Consider the following 16,870-nt stretch of genomic DNA (forward strand, 5'->3'; position numbering starts at 1 on the left):
AAAGCTCAGAGGAGGAACACAATGTGTACCATGTGTTCGCATGCATGTGTGGATTATTGCTTAATAATGTTTCTGGCAAACTGCTGGGTGTGGTGAAACACAAAGCCATAATTATAGAGTAGGAGCTGGAGGCAAGGATACTATTCCTGTTCTAGCCACACACACACACACACACACACACACGTACAGAAAAGCTATAATTTTCTGTGAGTATTCAGACCAGTACCGCCCACTTCCTTCTTTCTCAAGAGTTTCTCTTTATGAATGAAGTAACACTTTCACTGTTACACTTACACACACATACACACACACATACACACACACACACACACACACATACGTCTTACTATCCTTGCGAGGATCTTGCTCTGACATCATTATTAGTACAGATAATTAATGCTATGCTACACTTACAGTACATCTAACTCTAACCTTAACCTCAGTAACAAACAAAACCCTTTGGCTCTTTTAGGTTCTTTAAAATAAAAGCATGAAAATGAAGAAAATGCACTTTTCTGGGCACCAGCTAAATGTCTGCACAAGGCCAAAACTGTCAGATATTCCTATCCTTGTGGGGACTTCATGGAAGCTGTGTCAGTGGTGTCTTGTAAATGGTAATGTGCAAGCTGTAATGATATCATTTCCCATTTTGTGAAAAGAGGGGGAAAAAAACATGGATGCCTCTACGAATGCGTGTCTTTTGTTTGCTCTGTCAGAGCATGTAAAGCACTTTTACAGTTACTGACCTTAGTGGCTACTGCTGCTGTTCTACTTACTGAACTTCATATACTCATGCAACATTTTGGACTGAAACTGAAGCACAACAAAAAAAAAGCAAGTAGCTTAGCAACAAGCTAGCCAGCTAACTTCAGTGATAACGCTAATGTTGTTTACCTTCTCAAAACAGCGAATAATATGGTCGGTGTTATAGATTTAACCAAGTGATGTGTCTGTATATGAACTGATCTAAAGTCAATACTGTTATAAACTCATTTAAAAGTAGAGAAGGGGGACTTTACTCTGGTCACAGTGTGAGCGGCCATGTTGATTTGATGTCACTCCGTAAACAGGGAAGGAACTGATAGTTGAGAAAACTACCCCAAGTTGGTGAATTGAAATTTCAAGTTGACAGTGTTTTCAGTGGCTTTTACTGGTTGTATTCAGGGAACTACAAGTCACAATTTCACCTCGAACACAGCATAAAAACACACACCATACGACACAAACACTGAATCAAACAGAATACACAAGACCACCCTAGCGTTTGCTACTCCACCAAACACATCACCATGACGACCATGTGAGAACTGTGTCGATAAGCTTTGGAGGTATAATACAGGGACCGGGGAAGTAACATACAGACTTCCTTGCTTCCTTTCTTCTTTAAGTTGCTGCTTGATGGTTGTCAGTTAGAAAGCAAAAGGTCACATTAAATGCGAAATAACAGTCTGGTTCCTGTATGGTTTAATTTCTCACTTCAGAATGAGGGGTATGCACTCTAGTTATAGCGTCGGGGTGTGTTGTCTCACAGTGAAGCTTTTAAACATATACACCAAATGAAAAATAGATTTTTCTAAAGTCAAAAAGTTTTTTTTTTTTTTTTTTTTTTAATAGCCCAGCCACAAAATGTTGTGCTCAAGCTACCAGTTTGTCCTACTTCAACCAATTTTGTAAGGAACAGTACACTCCTGCGCAAATGAAATGGGCCAAGCCCGAAACGGCAAAATATGCAGCTTTTAATGGTCTTGCCAACAAATCATTGGTCAGACAATGATCAAGAATTAAACAAATGCACTCCTGAGAGCTCCTGTGCCACCGTTTGTTCGTTTCCTTTTGCTGCAGTGAACAAATCGTGATAATGATTAAAATGGTTTGATGTCAAATTCAAACTAACATGTCTGGGTGTACAAAATTTTCCAAAACTATCTTCTGGGATGTTTTTTTCTTAAAAGATTAGTCATAAATTGGCAGCCCAGCAAGCTCATAAACCATGGAACCAGGACTGATCGAGCAGGGACAGATCTACAGAATTTGAATTTGAATTGTTGTTAAGACAATAAAAGCTTAATATTTTGTCATTTTTTTGCCCAGAGCGAAGCTCCATTTTCCTAGCAGAAGTTTGGGAATGATGACTCGTCTGTATTTTGAATTTATAGACTTACTGCACATTTCTACCACAAACACTGAAATCCTAAGCAAAAATAACTGCTATTGAGTATAAAACTGTAATCGCATTAATGTTCCAAGAGCACAGCGTGTCCTCCCAAATTTAAAAGGAAAGCAGCAATATTAACAGCTGATTAAATAATCATTTCTGTTCTTCTGCCAAGAGCGACTCATAAGCCAGTGTAGTCCTGATAAACACGCGCTATGTGCAATGCGTCACTGCTGAGTTCGGAGTAAGATGTGCAACCCTGACTCATCACTCCATCCATTTCACACATTTACTCATCATATGTTTAGTAATTGGGAATTTTATCCATACAGAATATTCACGTTGTTTCCCCCTTTTTGCTTCTGTCAACTTGCTGAGCTTCAGGCCATTAAATTATTAAACATTTGTACTGTACATGCATGTTTATATAAAATTCCTCACTTAGGAAAGTCTGGATAAGCAACTAATATGACTGAATGGTGACAGTTACACTTTAATGCATAACCATTATTGCTGAGTTTATGGTTAGAAATAATACACATCAATTTGAAGTGGTTATGTTTTGTTTCACACTGATGCTTACCACATGAGTCCATGAAGCAGACAGCAAGCACCCTCTTCTCTGTCCAACTCAATATTAAACCTTCTGGTTTTGTTTTTTTTTTGGTCAAAAATGTCAAAATCTATCAAAGTCGATGAAAAACTCGTACCGTCCTCGATCAGCTGCCTTCAGGTAAAAAAATGTACACAAATGCATGTGATTGGCTGTAACAGAAACACTGTGATGGTTCGTGTTTAAAAAAAAACAAACAAAAAAAAAAAACACAAGAACCACTGAACTAAGTCCAGTTTTTTTTCCCTACATTTATTGGCTTTGCTACTTTGCTTTTCGAGTGCTTGGCTCAGTCGGCTGAAAATTTTGCTGTGTCAGCAATCGGCCCGCTGTCTGCCAGTGGACGATCCGTGTTTTATGGCCACAGTGAATGAACAGGAATAGTGAAACCGTGTGTATATTTTTGTTTGTGCATTTTTTTATTGTTAATGTTAACAAAATTGAAAAGCCCTTCATCAAGAAGTGTTATAAATAATATATTTGTCGCAGCTGGTTAACCAAATGGCCAATCAGGCGAAATAAAAATGTTGACGGAAAACTCCACCCTGAATGACCTGCATAATCTTTATAATCAACACGTGACCTTTAATCCAAGATCAGCATCCGAGATTTATTTTATAATGAAATACCAAGTAGAGTTTTAAAGCTTAAACTTGTCATTGACATGGTGGTCTCCTTTCACATTCGTTTCCTACATTCCCCACAATGCCGTTCTACGCTGAGCAAAATCTGCAAAAACATGATAAAGCAGCTGAGAAATGCATAGAGCGTAATGTTGAACACGTAGAGCACGTTATAAATAATAAATACAAAATTACGTATACGTAATTTTCCTCTCATTAGTTCCTGACTTTATGGACACCCTGTAGTGCAACTGCATTGCATTGTGGGACTTTGATCCCAGTGTTTGCACCAACATCTCCACTATTTTAGGTTGGATTTCTCGTTAATATGACATTGAACACTGCTTGAAAATGGTGAATGCGTAAAGAAGCTCTTACTCTCATTTTTAGGAGCTAACAGCAAAACCGGATCGTTTTCACTTATGTGTGAGATCGGTCATATTTTCTTCTATTAAATGCCACTGGAACAATAGCAAAAAACAATCTTTCCATATGACATTAGCCTGGCAAACAACTGTTAAATTTAGAAAAGAATAACAGAAATACAACACAAACTGACACATTATCGCTAGGCCTGCTTAATACATCGCAAATATTCCAATATAAACATGTTTGAGAGTGGAGTATTTCTTTTATTCTTCTCTAAGCACTGCTTCTACGTTAAATAGAGCTGTTGTGTGCAGTAATGGTGATCGTCACTTTTATTGCTGTCACTATGACCATCAGTCGTCTCAAAGTCGGTGGGTTATGAACTGAAACTCAGATTCCCAAAGTTTCTGTTTGTGGAGATTGTTTTGAAGGTTAAATGTGTAATGGAAAAGAGTGACCACTTTAAAAAATGGAAGATAATATAGAAATAGATATATAGATAGAGTCATTTATTTGATCATTAAACCCACTGAAAAGTTGTTGATACAACTTTCGAATGAAAGGCACAGTAAAATCAGACACTGCTGATATAATACTCAATGAAAAATAATTACAACACAAGCAGACAGGTTTTTTTTTTTTTTTCTTTTTTATGCACTTACAAATCGCTCACACCCGCTGCTAAAGAGGTGCAAATCAGTCCCAGGTAGAGCAGAGATCTCGCACACGGATGAAACCGGGTCACACAGAACGACAGTGAAGGAACGACACTTATTGCTTTTCCATGTTAGAACGTTCGAGGTGACGTGGAACCCCGTGGAACCCAATTCCTGCCCTAATCTAACGCCTGACGTAGGTAGTCAAGGTCTTCTGGATCTCACGATTTTGACGTGAGTCCAATGTTAAATTAGATTACAGCAGAGCTCGAGTCAGAGATTAGATTAGGGAAGGAACCAGGTTCGGCTAGGTTGTAGATCTCCAGGAACAAAAGTTCACTCTATACTGAGAGAACAGCAACATCTTCCCTTTGCATTCATTTTGTATGAAATGTCTTAAGCTGAAGTGATTATCTAGATTTCAGATTCCAGCTCCTTCCCAAAGCTCAAAGAAATGATGATTTGCATCAGTCACACACACACACACACACTCTCGCACACACACACGTCTAATTCACTGGTCCACCAAGTGTAAAATCAAATCTAATGTACTAATTTGTTTAAAAAAAAAAGGCAGGAACAGGAAAAATGGCAGATTGATAGCTGAAGGTTAACTGATGTTAAGTGTCAGAGACGTGTGATTAAATTGTGATTAAATCAATTTCAGAGCTGTGGAATTAAATTTGGATGGTAGGGCTGGAGCATCCCACCATTTTAGCATGTCCGCTTTCAAACAAAGGTTTGAGTTGGACCTGGTGGTTATTTATTCAGCACAGAGAATCATCCTGGATTAAGTTCAGTCTTTACTGGATCTGCTTGACGAATACAAGCAAAAATCCTCCAGAAAAAGTGTCCATTTTGCCGTGCCTTGTAATCAGCTCAGGATGTTGAAATGTACAGGGATGGGAGCAACATATAGCCAGACTCTTTGGTATATGCAAAAGCAAAAACAGCTGTAGCTCATTATTTTGTTCTGTACACCCTAAACCCTCGTTCTGCTTGATTGCCAAACATCAGATCACTGGAAGTCTTGAGATTTAGTGAAGAAGAGGCCTGGAGATGGGTTCCTCCTGAGCTGCTGTGTGCTGAACTCTCCAGCTGCCTTTCTGAGCATGCTCACATCTCACCGAGCAACTCTCTGGAAGAAAGTACGATAGCTGCTGCTTCTCCTTTAAGACAATCAACCCTCAGGGATTATCAAATGATGAGCCCAAACTCTCCGAGCTGGGACTGGGACTGAAACACTAGCAAGTTTCCATGAATTCCGTATACTTTTCCATCATCGATCATGGATGCTTGATGGCTGAGCTTGAGTAAAGTGAGAAGAAGGGTTCTTTCTTTCCATCCAATATGGAGATCTTCATCCAGCTTTCATGCTTTGAAGAGAAACACAATTTCTAAAAGTCAGCAGGCTGGAACATTAACACAGATCTCGGAGCTTGCGGATATTTTCCTCCATCGCTCCGAAACAGCTCGTCCGCCACCCAAAGAGCGAAAGAAGCCGTTAGAATCTCAGTACCCGCTCCCCGGCAGTCCACTCAGTCATTACCTGGCCGTGCCGCTGAGCTCAGTGAGATACTGCCGGAGCTCTTTAGCAGCTGCAAAGCGTCCGTACCGCGTCTTGGGCTTGACACACTCTTCCAGCAGGGTGTCGAGATGCCCGTCTTTCCCCACGCTGGGCGGCGGATCGTGCAGCAAGCCCCCGGTGCTGCCTCTCCACGTGGCGTAGCGAGACAGCAGGTTCTGACAGATGGCGTAGTAGTTGTGGTCGACGGTGACCCTTGAGCACAGAGCGTCTTTGGAGAAAGAGAGGCAGGCCTCCTTATCGCATTCCTCGAAACGGCTCTCGTACCACACATCGTAGTTCTCCGGCTTATCTGTGAGGAGAAAGAGGAAGAAACATAGGGGTCAGGAGTGAATTAAGTAAGTAAGAAAACACTTGAGGTGTATTGTTATAGGATAATAATCAACAACAAGCTGGTGTGATGAATTACAGTTAACATTGTGATAACATAGTCGATTCTTTTCCTAAAACAGCACATCCTATTATTCTTCTTATAAGTGTTTTATTCTTCTTGTAAGTGTTTTATTCCCCTTATAAGTGCTTTATTCCTCTAATAAGTGCTTTATTCCTCTTATAAGTGCTTTATTCCTCTAATAAGTGCTTTATTCCTCTTATAAGTGCTTTATTCCTTTTGTAAGTGCTTTATTCCTCTAATAAGTGCTTTATTCTTCTTGTAAGTGCTTTATTCCTCTAATAAGTGCTTTATTCCTCTTATAAGTGCTTTATTCCTCTAATAAGTGCTTTATTCCTCTTATAAGTGCTTTATTCTTCTTGTAAGTGCTTTATTCCCCTTATAAGTGCTTTATTCCTCTAATAAGTGCTTTATTCCTCTTATAAGCGCTTTATTCCTCTAATAAGTGCTTTACTCCCCTTATAAGTGCTTTATTCCTCTTATAAGTGCTTTATTCCTCTTAGACGCCAACAACTTGCCACTGATTACAATCTACGACATTAAAACTACAGAACTCACGTGTTTGTTGCTGTTATGATGCTGGTCACACCACGATATATATACATATATATATATATATATATATATATATATATATATATATATATATATATATATATATATATTTTTTTTTTTTAACAGATACATTCAATGGGTACATACATTCAGTTCCAGAATTATTGGCACTCTTGGTAGAGATAGGTAAAATAAATGATTTAAAAAAAAAAAATGTCGTTTTGGTTAATTAGCTTACATGTTAATGATTATTCACAATTAATGTCACAATTATTGGCACCTACGCATTTAGTACTTTGCCAACCTAACAGCACTGAGTCTTCTCCTGTAAAGCTGGAGGAGACTGGACAATACAGAATGAACGCTATAGATATTTTTTGGACTCCAGTATAAACAGATAATTCAGAATCGGTAATTGTAATTGTAATTCACTGATTGATTAAAATCTCTGAATGTTAAATAGCATTAAATTACACACATTAAATAAAGCTTCTGCTCCTCGACTACACCTCTGAGCCATATCATTTCTCTTTCAAACACGGGTTTAAATGGCCTGAGCAATGAGTACAAATAAATAAGCTTTTCATAGAAGAAAATCTTGCAGCTGCAGGTAAATCAATGAGATCGATGAGCCCAAAAGTCTGTAATGCACTGCAGATTCTCCTCCCTTCCAACCACTCAACCAAAATTCTCCCTCTCCCTTATCAATCAATCTCTCCATCCTGCCAGAAAGCTGGATCTGCCACGAGAAGATGATAGTGTAGACGAACTGCTGCCAATTCCTCCACAGTCAGCCTTTCTGCATCTCCCACACAGGCCTGGACCACAAATCTGCTTCATTAGCCTCAGACCTACCACCGAGTGTGTGTGTGTGTGTGTGTCTGTGTGTGTGTCTATGTGTGCACGTACGTCCTCAAGGATAATGATCAGAACAGAAACTAAAATCTCCAATTTTCTCAAGCCAAAGAACACCAGCAGTACTTAATTCCCCCTCCAACCAAATTTTGCAACCCAAATTTGCTGATTTCCAATTCAAACACGCTTCAGTGTCAGACTCAATCACAGCCAATATTCCAGACACCCCCCCCCCAAACACACACACACACACACACACACACACACACACACACACACACACACACACACACACACACACTCTCCCCCCTTCTCTCTAATCTGCACTTACGCCCGGGGGTGGGTATAAGAGGTGATGGAATAAAGAGGAAGCGACGTGTTCATATTTCTCTAGCGGAGTGGAGCTGCTCTACGGAGCTAAACTCAGTCACGGCTGAAGATCTTCATGTCTGGCCGAGTTACACGAACATCCTGTTCTGAAAGACCTCAAACACCGGCGGCAATCCAGAAATCACTTTCCGTCTCATATACAGGGAAAATCCTCAGCGCTGAATGAACTCGGTGTCGAAGTAACACCTTCAAGTTCTCATCAGAGCTAGAAACTAATAAACACACACTGACAACACTGCAGGTAATACCATCAGTACTGTCAGCTGATTCAGTCGTGTGTGTTACGTCTGGATCAGGTTGTCTGGGCAGGTGTGAACACGGTGTGTATCTAAACAACCTCTAGATTGCAGATTTGACCCAACTGCAGGAAATAAATAAAATAATTTCATAATAATTTCCAGTCCCACTTTTTCCCCCAAACACACCCTCAGCGTTTTTAATGTTTCAAATTTCAATTCATTTTCTGGTCTGCCGAAATTTCACGATTCAAGATTTTTATTTTTAATTTTAATTTATTTTTTTTTAAATTAGCAGAGTGTGAAACTACAGTTCAACCAATTAAAAAAAAAAAAAAAAGGAAAAATCATTAACGACTGTTATTTTATCAACAAGAAGTGTTTTATTCCTCTTTTTCCACAGGAATTTTCTAATTATTATTTCTTTTATTATTTATTCATAAACTTTAATTTAATTATGTGGACCATCTCTGAAACAAGTTAGTTCCTGTTATAGCAGCTATAAACTATAAACTATAAATAGTCGTTTCCTCCGTTTACGTGACGCGCCTCCCGGACACGTCCCTGTGAATGAGCTGTTACTATAGAAACAATAACGGATTAGAAAGAGCATTAATACAGATCTGTGATTTGCACACAGGTTTATATAACCAGGAAGTTTAGCCAGGAATCGAAACGCTGCACATTTCTTCATAAACTACGATTAAGTAATAAACAGATGGCTCTGGTACAGTGTACACACGACGGTGTTGGTGGAAAGCGTCACGCAGCGGGCTCAGGACAGCAGGAGTGGGCCTGGAGGAGACATGATGAGCTGAGTAAAGAGGCCGTGTCCTTGTGTGTGAACTCTCTCCACATCCTGTGAGCTGCAAATACAGAGCTGCTTCTGTTAGACTGCTGGCAGAGGGACAAGACTGTGCTCAGGAGGGACTGACTGTCTACACGTTTCTCACACCCTCACACTCACGCACGCACGCACACACGCTCGCTCGCACGCATTCGCACACGTGCACACACGCACCCTCACACGCATGCACGCACCCTCACACACGCACGCACCACTCTGACACGAACGCACATGCACGCACACCACTCTGACACACGCTCACGCACGCACCCTCACACATGCACACATACTCACGCACGCACGCACCCTCACACATGCACACATACTCACGCACGCACGCACCCTCACACATGCACGCACGCACGCATTCTCACACACGCACGCACCCTCACACATGCACACGCACGCACCCTCACGCACGCAAGCACACACACGAATGCACATGCACGCACCCTCACACATGCGCACCACTCTGACACGCACTCACGCACACAACACTCATGCATGCACGCACACCACTCTGACACGCACTCACACACACAACACTCATGCATGCACGCAACACTCACACACGCAACACTCACGCACGCAACACTCACGCACGCACGCAACACTCACGCACGCACGCAACACTCACGCACGCACGCAACACTCACGCACGCACGCAACACTCACACAAGCACACAACACTCACACAAGCACACAACACTCAGATGGCAGACATTCTCTCTCACAAACATACTCACACATTCTCACACACCCTTTCTCAAACACACACACGCACTTGCACACGCGTTCTCCCATATGCGCACACACACACACTCACGAAAACAAGTTCTCACACGCTCTCTGACACACTCTCACACTCACACACATGCAAACACGCACTCACATTCCCGCACACATGCACATTCCCTCTCTCACACACACGCCCACATGCTCTTACACACATTGGCTAACATGCCTCACGCACACACATACACTCGCTTGCGAACTCATACACACACACACACACACACACACACAATCTGACATCCTAGCACTCAGAAGGTTGACCTGCTTGATGTTCAAAGTATATCCTGCATCTCTATCTGTCACTCTGAACAATGCAAAGATCTCTCTCTCTCTTTCTCACACACACACACACACACACACACACACACACACACACACACACACACACACACCCCACTGACTGCAGCATTGCCTATTGTCTCTTATTTTGGAAAACAGCTTATTAGACTGCAAATTTTATATGGAGTCATGAAGTTTTACTGGTGAAACATTTTTCCCGGAATAAAATTGGAGAAACTAACTGGCAATACAATGCAACTGTGAGACAGCTACATCGGTTTCACAGCACAGAGAGAGAGAGAGAGAGAGAGAGAGAGAGAAATGCAGACAGAGAGAGACAGAGAGAGAGAGAGAGAGAGAGAGAGAGAGAGAGAGAGAGAAATGCAGACAGAGAGAGACAGAAAAAGAGACAGAGAGAGCGAGAGAGAGAGATAGAGACAGAAATAGAGAGAGAGAAAGACAGAAAAAGAGAGAGACAGAGAGAGAGACAAAGAGAGTGAGAGAGAGAGTGCAAGAGAGAGAGAGATAGAGACCGAGAGAGGGAGACAGAGGGAGAGAGAAAGGGAGAGAGAATGAGAGAGGGGGAGAGAGAGAGAGAGAGAGAGAGAGAAAAAGGGAGAGACAGACAGACAGAGCGAGAGAAAGAGACAGAGGGAGGGAGAGAGAGAGACGGCGGGGTCCGGGAGAAAGGAGAGGCTTTGAGAAATCCCCAGCCCACCCTTCACACCTACACTACACATCTCTAGTGCAGATCTGCAGCTCTGCCTGTATCAAAGCCTCGGCTGCTAAAGTACATGACTGAAATCCTGCGCAGGCCTCCGGGGGAACCCACATGTTTAGTGTGGGAAATAGGTGGCAAATGTTTAGGAAGCGGAACTCAGCGTGAAGCTCAACACCCTCGCTGGAAAGAGGACGAATCGATGAAGTCAGCAGCATCCAGAAAGAAAAAAAAAAAAAAAAAGAAAAAAAAAAAAAAAAAAGATTTCTCATCTGATTTCTCTATCCGGAAAACAACAGCACTACACAGTACACCAGCACTTCTTACTCACGTCTCAGGACCAATCTGTGGATATTCAATTCTGACACCAGAGAACTCTCTGGCTAGTGGAAATATCAACGTCAGCGGAGCTTGAGGTCACATGATGAGGGACAAACTCCCTCTAAGTCTTCACCATCATTTTAAATTCGCCACAAAATTATTTAATAATACACAGCTGCCTACACGTACACCAGATAAAATTCTGAGAAACTCATAAGCTATCAAGGGCCCAGGGTGATTAAAAATGCATTTTTTTTTTTTTCATTTTCCGATATCAGAGCTCACATTACTGGCCAACACCCGACCCATCTGACCTTTTCCCCACTTTAATAACTTTAATAGCTGTTTAAATGTTGTTTAAACAGTGTGGCTGTCAGGATGCCTGGTGTTCTCTAACTGCCTTTCAGCTGATGTTGAGCTTAATGATGCTAATAAAGCTACGTGACTTTGTATGAAAAAAGAAGAATGTCACGAGTAAAAGATATACGTCAGTGAGTTGGAACAGAAAATGCCTCAAATCTGTTTCAATACAAAACACAAAAAATACAAAACAAAACAAACAGAAAACCAGACAAAACGCAAGATGCAAAACAAAAAGAAAACAACACACAACGGGAAAAAAAAAAACATAATGCAAAACAAGATAAAGCACAGCACAAACACCACAACAAAACACAAAAACCAAAAGACAAAGCAAAACAAAGAGCACAAAACAAAATGCAAAAGAAAAACACAAAACATAACAAAAAAAACTAAACACAAAACAAAACACAGAAACGCTAAATAAAACAAAGAATGCAAATCATAACATAAAACAGAACAAAACATGAAACATTACAAAAGAAAAACAATTAACCACAACTAAACACTAAAACGAACAAAAGCCAAAATCCTGACAAAACATAACACAAAAAAGCGGAACACAAAACAAAACCTGAAACAAACGTCAACAACAACAACAACAAAAAAGCGGAACACTAAACCTAACAAAACACAATCAATCGATCAATCAATAAATAAATAAATAAATAAATAACACAAAACATACAACATTCTGCAATGGGTTTTTGGAATGAAAGAGTTACACACCAGCTACTCCTGCAGGGAAAGTGTGAGACATCATTAAGACTTTATTCCAGAAAACAAACTACTTTAGTGGGTCGGATTAGAAATCAGGTCAAATCTGATTCGATCAGTGCATCGCTATGAGCATCACAATCCTCTAAACACGTTTCTCTAATCATATACGTAAACAAGTCACCTGTGACATCACCATCTCTCAACAAGATGTTATAGTGTACACTCTTCATAATGTTCACATGGACCCACTGAGGCTGAGAAATGGATTACGTCTTCGAATCTGTAGCCGTTTAAGTAAGGAATAAAACACTCGCGAACACGCTGTTATAAGAAAATAATCAGTGACGAGGTGGTGTGATGAAGCGGAGTTACCGTTACCACCTTAAAGTTGATTCTTTTCCTATAACAGCACGTCCTGAAGTGTTTTATTCCACTTGTACCACAGCCAACGATTACATTTTAATTTATTAAACAACATTCTTTTTATCTGTTTTTAGTTACGTTTAATGTAGTGCAACGTCCATGAAACATGTTAGTTACTGTTATCACTTACGTTATAGCAGCTATAAAACGTCCTTCCCTCACCAACCTCTTTTTTTTGTCTCTTTGAAACTTAATTAGACAAAAAACCCTCAGCTTGTCTTGTTATTGAGAAGTGTAACTCGTGTCTGAAAAGCTAAAGTTACAGCTTTACCTCTGACTGGTACAAAGCTCTGACACTGGAGACTCCTTCCATAAATGTTAAATACACTTCCCCTTACAGAAAGCTAAAAAATTATGGCAGCAATATAACTTAATTTTAATAATTAATTTTATTAATCTTAATTTAAATTTTTTTTTAAATAATTTTTAAACCGTTTCTATAGACACAATAACGTGTAATAAAGAGTGCATTAATATAAATCTGTGATCTGCAGCTTCACGACTGTCAGAACTGCTGCTATAGAAAATTAATCAGCACCTACTGACCAATCAGAGTCAGGGATTCAGAATAAAGTCTAAAATAAAGGATAAAGCCTGCAGCTTGTTTACATCCGTGTGAGTAAGACGTCAGAATGTATCAGCGCTCAGCACCAGCAGATATTTGGTATCGAATAGATTGCCTTGTACCGCGCTGGTGCGCTCCTGAGAAAAACAAATCAGACTGGAGTGATTGATCGCGCCTCTAAAACACAGCCTCAGGCTGCAGCTCAGTGCCTTTGAAGAGCGAAGTAGAAGAGCAAATCAGACTGAGAGGAGGAAAAAAAAAAAAAAAAGCGCCCTCACTCTGTTTGATGAGCCTCTTGTCGGCCACCAGCACGTTCTCGGCGTCCACCACGATGACCTTGCCGTCTCGAGGGCCCACGGCGAAGTTATCGAAGCTGACGTCGAGCAGGTACAGAGCGAAGTCAAAGTCGTTGTTGGTGAGCTGCTCGGCGATGTCCAGCAGCTGCTTGGCCAAGTCCACTCGCTTCTCCCACGGTGCCTCGTAGAAGCTCCACAGCTCCTCGCCAACGTAGTTCACGGCCACCACGCGCCCGCACGCACCCAGGTACTTGGCAAACGGCCAGCCCTCGTCTGACGGGAAACTCTGCAGGAAAAAAAAAAAGAAGAGGGGTTTGAAGGGGTGAATGAACAATTTTCAGATGTCCACAGATCGACAGGGACGCCTCCGCCGCCAACAAGTCTAGTCTTTCCTGTTACTAATTAGTATGCCTGAAATACTCTGAAAACACACTGCAGACAGGAAGGAAGCTAGTGAAGAAACACTACTTCAGACATCTGACCTTGCTGTGACCTTGACCCTGTTTGGATCAATTCCAAAATCTAATCAATTCATCGGCTGGTTTCAATGACCATTCCTTATAAATCCTACAAACATTCCGCTCGTTCTTGACGTATCTTGTTATCTATGAAAAGAATCTTGGACAGAAGCACAGATGGACGCGCAGATGGATGCATGAACAACCCGAAAACATAAAAAGTATCTGAAATGAGAAAAAAAAAAAGAAATATGTAAGTACTAGAACCCTTGGGGGTGTGCTGTTAATGGAAAATAATCCACGAGGTGTTTTATTCCTCTTGTATCACAGTGATGTGCCAACAATTACAATCTTTTATTTATTAAAGAACAACACGTTGTACTTTTTATCCATTTATAGTTATGTTTAATGACGTTGTTCAGATATTCGTCCACAACACAAGTTAGTTCCTGTTCTCACTTATGTTATAGCAGCGATAAACATTCATTCCCTCTCTCTAGAACAGTTGTTTTCTTTCTTTTGAAGACAATAAGACAAAAAAAAAAATCACAGCTTGTCATGTTACAGAGAAACTGCAAAAAAAGCACAAATTCCTGAAGACTTGAAAGAAACGCTGGATGATGTACTGACTGTTACAAATCCCTGACACTGGAGACTCCTTCAAATGTTTCCACAAATGTTAAATAAACACATTCTTACCAAAAAAAAAAAAAAAAAAAAAAAAGATCCTTCACAATTAAACTTCAAGTTTTATTTTAATCTGTTTATTATTAGTCCTAGAATTACAAGTCCTTGTGTAAACCGTTACTATGGAAACAATACGTTTTCAGAACAGATGTGATTAATGTGATTAATATAAACCTGTGATTTGCATCTGCGCTAATGTCAGAGCTGCTGTTACAGAGAAAGAATCAACATCCAAATTTGAGACTTCAACAGCGTTGTGGTTTAAAAATGAAATAAACAAGGGCACTGGATGATATTGGAATATCTGAGCACAAAGGCCTGAAGATGTAGCTGAGCATATGGCCAGCCGAGGGAGCACACGGAGGTTAATTGCTGTACTCAAGGGCACAATTCTTGGACGCGAACACTATCGTAAAGAACATCTTGAACCATTTAAATGTGTGTGTTCACACCTGCTAGCGATGGCCTACGCCTGAGCCCCAGAGCGGTCACTTCTAGTGGCCGAGTTCTTTCAGTAGTTTAATATAAAGACTGAGAGAACTAGGATTTTACTGTTTTAAAAATTATACAGAACTCATATAAACACTAATACAACTATCTATCTATTTATCTATTTATTTATTATATACATTTTGAAAGAAAATTTCTTTAGCTGTAAGAGAAATCCTCAGATGTCCTGAATCCTGAATGTCCGCTGTAAGGGAATTTTTGTTGGAAAATTTGTAAATAAATAACAAAAGTTCGACAAAAATAGAATAAAATTAATTAAACTCATTTTATTTACTTGTGGAACTCATTCTAGTTTTTATATGTCCTTTATGGGGAGCATTTTGTGGCAAAATCTGCAAATAAATATCTTCAATAAAAATAAAATGAGATCCACAAATCAATAAAATAAGCTATTCACTTGTTTGCTTGTTTATGATTTTGTGCATTCTGTCTTATTTATTCATGGACCTCTATTTATTTATTTAACTTACTGTTTATTTGTGGAGCTCTCTTTTTTATTTTTGTGGAACGCATGTCATCTATTTGCAAATTATGCACCAAAAATTTGCATAGTCCTGTTCACACACCATTTCCTTCACTGTTTTAAAATTGTTGTCACGCCACATATTTCATTTACATACTAACACACGTACACTAACACACTGCGCTGAGTCGTCTTCTTAATGACTCCTCTGATATTTTATGCTTTGTGTGTTACACGTTATCGTCCCTACTGCTTTCAGGCAAACGTTACTGGACTTGTATTAGAAAAGAGTGACGGAATAATATTTCTGAAATGTAATCTTACAATAATTAGATTAGGTTTTGAGAAATTAAATGCAGTTCTTGGTATTGAACTCTCAGACTGTTGGACTGTAATGCGGTGTTCTTCAGCTGCTTTATCCTCGCATCACTGCACAGCTTAATGTGTTATCTATTTTAAAAGCTTTATAGGGTTGCCAGATTTGGACCAACGAGGACTATAAAATCCTATTAATTTCACTATATTTTAAGAAAATAAAAATCTACAATAGACAGAAAATATTAAATAGACAGATTTATCAATCTATTGATAGATTTCTATCATATCATAGATATTCTATCTATACCTGTGAATCTAGTTTTTGTCCAATCTAGTAATAATGAACATGGTCCCTTTCTGTGGGGAAATTATCCCAACCTGGCAACAATACCCACCCCTGTGTGTAATTATCAGTTAAGACTCCGCACATATCTCTCACGTAAAATCATCAGAGCCAAGACACAAAGTGTTTAAGGAGGACCGGAGCGACTTCCTTCCTGTGTAACGTGCAAAATAACCAGAGATTTCCACTGCTGGTGCAGAGTAGTCAAAAAACAGATATAAATATATAAATATATTTATATTTTTATTTTTATTATAGTGTGTGTGCATATATATATATATATATATATATATATATATATATATTCATACATCTATACATATACATATACATATATAT

At 39.8% G+C, this 16,870-nt stretch overlaps 1 protein-coding gene across 1 annotated transcript in view; it reads right to left on the reverse strand.

Moving 5' to 3' along the window:
- Nucleotides 1-4,980: 4,980 nt before the first annotated feature.
- The window catches only part of dipk2ab (divergent protein kinase domain 2Ab), a 55,961-nt gene continuing 44,071 nt past the window's right edge, over nt 4,981-16,870 (reverse strand). The window contains exons 3-4 of the mRNA XM_026944854.3: nt 13,735-14,038; nt 4,981-6,293 (exon numbers count right to left, since the gene is read on the reverse strand). Coding sequence (XP_026800655.1) covers nt 5,962-6,293; nt 13,735-14,038 — 636 coding nt within the window. The 3' untranslated portion in view covers nt 4,981-5,961. The remainder of the gene's footprint in view (nt 6,294-13,734; nt 14,039-16,870) is intronic.

The sequence above is a fragment of the Pangasianodon hypophthalmus genome, chromosome 1 (assembly GCF_027358585.1).
Source record: "Pangasianodon hypophthalmus isolate fPanHyp1 chromosome 1, fPanHyp1.pri, whole genome shotgun sequence".
Lineage (NCBI taxonomy): Eukaryota > Metazoa > Chordata > Actinopteri > Siluriformes > Pangasiidae > Pangasianodon > Pangasianodon hypophthalmus.